A 7,799-nucleotide genomic window follows, 5' to 3' on the forward strand; every position below is an offset into this window, starting at 1 on the left:
AATGGCATTCTGGTTTTTACATATAGTATCTAGAATTTAATCACTTAGGAGTGTAGTAAAAAAGTCAAATGTCTGAGCAGACTGTGGATAATGGTACCTACACAAAGATCTAGGCAGCCAGCTTGAATTCCAAGCAATGCCCCTATGTTTTTGGTGCATACTTATGCAAACTTTAACAAATATTAGGAAGAATTCTCTATAATAAGCACTATGTGATGGTAAATATGAACACAAACTCTAGTCTTAGGTATGTGAGTGAGAACTCTAGTGTCACCAATTGCTAGATAGGTAGTTTTTGAACTGATCTTGGACTTACTCTTATTTCCTCAATCCCAACCTCCTCATCTGTAAGAAGAGGACAGTTGAAAGCACTGAATTAACAAGTGAGGAGTTGATGAACAATGAAAACAGGATGCTTTATAAATTAGTCAAACACTTTTCAGTGGACAGCCAGGTTGAAACATAAACTGGTCTGTCAGTGATGTTGTGGAAGAGACTCCTCACATTGTATATGAAAAGTGTGATTCAATCACAGATGGGAAATACATTCCAATTCCAAGAGTCTAAATGCCTAAAAAAAGAAGTCATTTTATTAAGGAGATTAAAGTCACTAGGTAATACAAATCATTTTCTTAGCCCACAAATCTAGAATTTCTGGTGTTCAGACTTGACTGCTCCTTATTTGAACAATCCACAGACCAAAAAAAAATTTTTTTAAACAAAATTGTTGTCTGCTAACTAAATTACAGAATAAATTTTTATCTCCTTTAAAAGATTAAACTATGCACTTTATTCTGTTCTCTTTATCTACGAGCTTCGTTTTTCTTATATTTTTTCCCTAGGTTCCATATATAAGTGAGATCATACGGTATTTGCTTTTCTCTGTCCAACATTTCACTTAGCATAATGCCCTTGAGGTCCATAGGTATTGCTGTAAATGGCAAGATTTCATTCTTTTTTAAGACTGAATAATACTCCATTGTGTATATGTACCACATCTTCTTCACCCATTTATCCATCAATGGACACTTAGGTTGTTTCCATATCTTGGCTATTATAAATAATGCTGCAATGAACATGGGGGTGCATATATCTTTTCGAATTAGTGTTTTCATTTTCTTTGGATAAATACCCAGAAATGGAATTGCTGTATCAATATGGCAGTTCTGTTTGTAATTTTTTGAGGAACCCCCATACTATTTCCCATAATGGCTGCACCAATTTATATTCTTATCAATAGTGCATGAGGGTTTGTTTTTCTCCACATCCTCCCCAATACTTGTTTTTGTTTGTTTGTTTGTTTTTTGTGGTACATGGGCCTCTCATTGTTGTGGTCTCTCCCGTTGCAGAGCACAGCCTCCGGACATGCAGGCTCAGCGGCCATGGCTCACGGGCCCAGCCGCTCCGTGGCATGTGGGATCTTCCCGGACCGGGGCACGAACCTGTGTCCCCTGCATCGGCAGGCGGACTCTCAACCACTGTGCCACTAGGGAAGCCCCAATACTTCTTATTTCTAGTCTTTTTGATAACAGCCATTCTAACATGTGTGAAGTGATAGCTCATTATGGCTTTGATTTGCCTTTCCTTGATGATTAATGATGTAGAGCACCTGTTGGCTCTCTGAATATCTTCTCTGGAAAAACATCTGTTCAGATCTTCTGTCCATTTTTAAATCAAGTTGTTTTGGTTTTTTTGCTATTGAGTTATATGAGCTCTTTATATATTTTGAATATTAGTCCCTTGTCAGATATAAGATTTACAAATATTTTCTTCCATTTCTTAGGTTGCCTTTTCATTTTGTTAATGGTTTCCTTTGCTGTGAAGAAACTTTTTAGTTTGATGTAGTCCCACCCACTAGCTTATTTTTGCTTTTATTGCTTTTGGTGTTGAATTCAAAAAAAAAATCATTGCCAAGACGTATGTCAAGGAGCTTACCACCTATGTTTTCTTCTAGGAGTTTTATGGTTTCAGGTCTTATGTTCAAGTCTTTAATCCATTTGGAGTTAATTTTTGTGTATGGTGTAAGACAGTAGCCCAGTTTCATTCTTTTGCACTTTAGCTTATGCATTCACCTACAGTTAATGCGCTATTTTTAATGAGTCTTCTTTATTTATGGAAAGCAGGTCAAACAAGAGCTAGCAATTAAAGAGCATATAGTTAAAAAAAACAAACAGGGTTTCCCTGGTGGCGCAGTGGTTGAGAGTCCGCCGGCCAATGCAGGGGACACGGGTTCGTGCCCCGGTCCGGGAAGATCCCACATGCCGCGGAGCAGCTGGGCCCGTGAGCCATGGCCGCTGAGCCTGCGCATCCAGAGCCTGTGCTCCGCAATGGGAGAGGCCACAACAGTGAGAGGCCCACGTACCGCAAAAAAAAAAAAATAATAATAATAATAAATAAATAAAGGAGTTTGAACTGTATAATCACCAAGTAACCATCTTTATCATAGTCCCTGTCTCAAAGATTTCAGGGTCTTGGAAAAGAGAAAATGTGATGCAACAAATACACTGCATTACCGTGCAATAACTGCAGATGTTACACTAGATAAAATGAAGGGTGACCGTTGCTGCTAGAAGGACAAAGGAGGAAGTGTTAGGCTATAATATCAGGTAAGACACACAAAACACTATTTAGCAATTAAAAGGTCACTGGCAACCTATACTAACCAGAGTTAGAGGCAGTTACTTTGCATTATGCTGGGAAGTGAAAAAGATGCGGAAGTGTAGTAAAACTCTTTGAGACTGATTAGAGAAAGTTATATTCAAGAAATCAAAAACCTGAGCAAATAGGTGAGCAGAGTGATCTTCAGACAAATACAAAAGAAAAATATTCAAAATAATGTACTTAAAAGATAATCTTCAAACAAATTCACATAAACCAATTTGTGATTTAACGAATTAGTGAAAACAAATATTTCCTTCACAGTTTCTCCAGACTTGTGGCAAGGGTCAGATTACCATAATCTGCAGACCACCATATACCATCCACCATGAATGCATTTTTAGAAAGATCTCTTTGTAATCATCTAAGAGAAAGTAATCCAAATTTTAACACAATTAAATGGCAGTCTTCTTCCAGTTTTGTGCCAATTCAAAGTCATAAACGTTAATAGCTAAGAACATCAGTAGTTCTGCTTTGGTCAGGGTAAATGATTAAATATCTTTGCTCCCAAACCATCACCTCTCCTAAACTGCTTGTAATTTCCAAAAACCCAAACGCTTCAGCACAGAGCAAAGAGAAAACAAAACATTTTAATTTTAATGTCATAAGACTACACAGGACAAAATTAAAACATTGTAAATTTAGTGTCATAAGACTACAGGGGACACAGTTCCTTAACATTAATGGAAAGTAGGTTTGGAATACCAAAAATCTCTTCCTTTATCATCAAGAACCTAAGTATCTGAAAAGTGTTCAAATTCAGAGGCTAGGGGCCATATTTATGCTCCCTTCTAAAGTGAGAAGAGTGTCTCAAAAAGATAGGACTGCTTACATAAGAGAAGAAAAGTTTAAATTTAAGCCCATTTCCTATCTTGTTGGCGCTTTTACATGCAACTTCTTGAACAAATTCAGAATTACCAAGGATTTTAACCTAAATCTTCTTTAAAAATAAGACATCATCCTTGTCAAGTTACTTAATCCAAATTCACTTAAGTAGTTACAAGACTGAACTCTATTTGAGTAACAAAACAAGTCTGTACAGGAGCAGAGTAAGATGTGCACTCCTATTTAAAAGTACTGTCTGCTGAAAAACTTCTCTGGATATGACATGTTTACGTGTAACTCCTGTGGAGCCGAAGAAAAAAGAAGGCTTGCTTAAAATAAAAGCTCAAAGGAACTGTCCTAACTTCACTAGTCATTTCTCAGACAGGTGCTGAGTTTTCTTAACGCCCTCCCTCCAGCAAGCCCCCACTCAGAAAAGGTGTCTCCTACACACAATTTATTTGGTTGCTATAACACTTGGTTTCTAAGCCACAAAGGGACTCCTTCTGAGTGGAGAGGATAAAGCATAAGAAAAAGGGAGGATCAGGCTGTTTCAGCGACTGATCAATTCAGGTTCTCACTTGGAGAGCCTGTTTAAACACAGAGCTCTAAAACGCCCCGTTATTTGGTGTCACGGGACAAGGGGATCTCTTGGGATAAACCAGGCAAGGGACTAAAAATTGAGGGGTTGAAACTACACAGGCAGCAGCTCCGGATTCTTGTCAAAACAAAAGCGAGTGGCACATGTCAGGCGGCCCCATGCGCAGGGGGATAAAGAGAAGGCTGGCTGGGGTTGGAGTTGAACTTGTCTTAGCCCCCTCCCCCAACTCCCACCGCCGCGCTCCCGGATACGCAAAAGCGAAAACGAGGGGGCGCCCAGGGCCCTGCTCTCTCCCCCTCCTTTTCCCCCGCCCAGTCCCGACTTCTTCCTCACCCGGTCTCCCGGGGGCGGAGACGCCGAGTTCCCCGGGGCCGGGAGTTAGTCACCGAGAAGAGGCGGTGACAGAGCGCACGGCTCGCTTCGCACACTCCGAGGCCTAGCCGCACCGGACCAGAGGCGGCCGGCGGAGGCTCTAGCGTCCCGGGCTTGCCGGGGAGCACCCTCCCCGGAGTCTCAACACCGCTCCCACCCCACCCCCGCCCCTACCCTGGGCAGCTCCAACTTCAGGCTCCACTCCCGACCGAGGAAACGACGCCCAGCCCGTTTCCTGCCCCCGGGGGCAGGGATTCCCTCCCCGGACCGGGGGGCCGCGGCTCCATGCCGCTGACCCGAGCGGGGATCCCCTCGGCCGCCGGGCGGGGATCCCGGAACTGGCCCCGGAGCGCGCGTGTGGCCGAGGCGGGGAGGGGCGAGGCGGGGAGTTTCCGCCGCTCGGCGGCCGGGCGGCTGCCGCGACTAGAAGCTGTCCCCGCGGCCGGCCAGGGACCCCAGCCTCCTCTGCCCCGGCCGGCTCTCCCCACGCGTGCCTCGGCCGGTCGGGCCTCCCGGGGGCCCCGCGCAGTCACCGTGTCGGACTCGGGGGCCAGAGAAACGCGGGCCCGCGGCCACCCGTCACTTTCCAGTCGCCCCGCCAGAAACCCGGGTCTTGGAAAAGGAGAGAGACAAAAGGACGCTGGGGAGGGAGTCCCCACACTCCCTCGCACCCCCCGCGCCCGGCCCGGCCCTTACTCGTAGTGGCGGAAGATCTCGTTGGTGACTTTACAGTGGAAAACTTCCTCGTCGGGCCGCAAGTCCGCGGGCGGCTTCTGTCTCACAAACGGCTTTCGGTGTAGCAGCGGCATCTCGTGTCCGCCCGCGGGCTCACCCGGACCCTCGGCCGCCCGCGCCGGCCCCGCTTCCCTATCAAAATTGGAGGGAAAGGAAAGCCGGTAAGGTGGGGAGCGCTCGGCGGCGGCGGCGTGGGCCGGTCCGCACGCCGGGCGAAGCTCGACTGCCTTTTGTGTGACTGACGCGCTGCGGCTGCCACCCGAGCCGAGGTCGCTCCTGTCGCGGTCGGGGTATTAAGCCAGCGGAGCCGCCCCACCTCCGAACGCCCGGCTGCCGGCTCACAATGGGGCCGAACGCCCAGCCGCGGGCAGGCGGTGCGTGAGCAGTGGCCGCCCCCTCCCCCCAGCGCCCGCTCCCTGCCCGCCGCCGCCGCGGGGCTCACAACGTGCTCGGCGCGCAGCCGGCCGGCCCGACGCCGCGAAGGAGCTCGCTGCGGGCGGACCCCGGCGCGGCTCCGCTTTGTTCCCCCGCTCGCCTACAGTTATCTGCCGGCGCCGGCCGGCTCCCGAGCGACCACACCAAGCCCGTCACCTGCGAGCACGCCGGCTGCCACTTCTCCACCTTCTCAACTAGAAAGGCGGCGAGGGGAGGCTCTGTCCCCCCGGGGGGTCGCTTCTCGCCGGCCCCGCCGCGCCGCCGGCCGCCGCTTCTCCCGCTGCCACGGCCTGGCTCCTCGCGGGGGATCACGTCCCACCGCCACTTCCCCGCCTCTCGGAGCTCCTGGGAAGTTTCTGATCTACTTTCGGCTCAGAAGGAGGAAGAGCTGTTGGGAGGAGCTTTTCACTTCTCGCTTCTACCTTTTTATTGGCTACTCGATGACTTTTACAGCCTGTCACTGATACAGGAAGAGACGGCGGAGAGCCTGGGAGAGCTACATTATTAATTAATGGAGCAACCCCTTGTGAAGAATCAGAAGCATCCTCCATGTTTGCGATTATCAGCGCAAAGATCTGGGGAGAGAGCTGGGGTTTCAAACAAATAGCTAACAAAGTAAAGCCTTCCTCTTCAAGTCTGACACCAGCGCTTGGTTCCACAATGGGATAAGGATTCCAATTAAGATTTAACTTGTATTTTAAGGATGGGAAGAGAGATGAGGAATAAGAAGTGAACAGCAGTTTGAAATTTTCTTCTTCAGAATTAGAATTCACCTGTCTAAAAAAATACTTTGCTTGTATAAACATTCATCTTGAAAATACCTTTCTTGACACCGTGCTCTTTAATACTTAGGACAATTCAGTCAAAGTCTTAGCAGAGGAAAAGACCAAGAAAGTATACGTCAGAAAATGTCATCATGCCTATAGGACCCGCTCATATTTAAAACTAAAAACCACACCTTTAAAAAGTAATATTTAGAATACGCCGCTGAATATATTATGCAAGGGATCAGTATTTAATTCAATCACTCAGAATTTTAAAGATTATGAATTTACTAGTGAAATTTCCCCTGAAACAACTTTCCCATATCTATGATTTCCATTTGTTGAACTAATTTTAATGCATATAATACATGTGACTTTTGAAGTAAAAAATATTCGAAACTACACATAACTCCAAATGTTTGCCAGCTTTGTATTAAATGGTCATTTTTGCTACTGCCTTTGACATTTGCATATGTGCAGATTAACCTGTAAGAATGGGTCTAAAAGACAATAAGTTTGAAGAAGTCCTTCAACAAAGGATGTAACTAATTACTAATACTATGAAATGATCTCAGTTGTAAAAACAATGTGGGATCATCTTTGTATCTTCAAATTAAGTACATGTGTACACTGGAGCAGAAAATGTAAGGACTCTATCCAAATCTCGAGTTATTATTTTTAAACTTCTTTTAAGATACTTCTATGATGGCTAGCAAAATAAAATTTTGTGATTCAAAAATCATTAATAAAATTAATGCACCTTAGTGTACAGATACAGAAGTCAAAGAGGCTTGGAAATGCTCTGAGTAGCAAGTATATTCCTTAGCCTGGATAAGCTCTTCAGAAAATTATGCATGCAAAGATTTGGTGTTTTAAACTGGCCTCCAACTAGTACACTGAGTGACAATATAGAATTCCCTTCACAGAAAGTAATTTCCCAGGTGAAAAACTTAGAGCCTACAAAAAATGGGGACAAGGAGGATGGATAATTTTCAACTGATATTGAAGCATCACTCTCACAATTCAAAATCCCACCTTAACTGTTAAGCTAAAAATAGATGAAATTTTACCTGATTATGTAGTATTTATCTTTCTTAGATCTCACTATTTGCTAAGCTGCTAAAATAATCTTGTTAAAATCACCATCAAAAACAGTAATGTTGATTTTACTTTTATTAAATACAAATTTTTTAACAACTGGATTCTTTTTTTTAGGCGAACCTAAAATGGAAATTTTATTCTACTTCAAAATACTATCAGCTCAATTTCCCTACTACCATACTCAAATTTCAATACCATCATAACTCGGTTCTCTGAGTTACATACATAGGATTTATTTTAATTTATGATATTTAATCAATGTTATACATAGTTATTTCAGAATGTGTTTAGTAAATTATAAATACTATATT

General features: G+C 44.6%; 1 protein-coding gene across 1 annotated transcript in view; it reads right to left on the reverse strand.

Moving 5' to 3' along the window:
* The window catches only part of BAZ1A (bromodomain adjacent to zinc finger domain 1A), a 100,098-nt gene extending 92,644 nt beyond the window's left edge, over positions 1–7,454 (reverse strand). The window contains exons 1-2 of the mRNA XM_082618151.1: positions 5,780–7,454; positions 5,150–5,320 (exon numbers count right to left, since the gene is read on the reverse strand). Of these exons, the coding sequence (XP_082474277.1) occupies positions 5,150–5,262 (113 nt within the window). The 5' untranslated portion in view covers positions 5,263–5,320; positions 5,780–7,454. The remainder of the gene's footprint in view (positions 1–5,149; positions 5,321–5,779) is intronic.
* Positions 7,455–7,799: the final 345 nt, after the last annotated feature.

The sequence above is a fragment of the Mesoplodon mirus genome, assembly GCF_964341445.2.
Source record: "Mesoplodon mirus genome assembly, chromosome: 4".
Taxonomy (NCBI): domain Eukaryota; kingdom Metazoa; phylum Chordata; class Mammalia; order Artiodactyla; family Ziphiidae; genus Mesoplodon; species Mesoplodon mirus.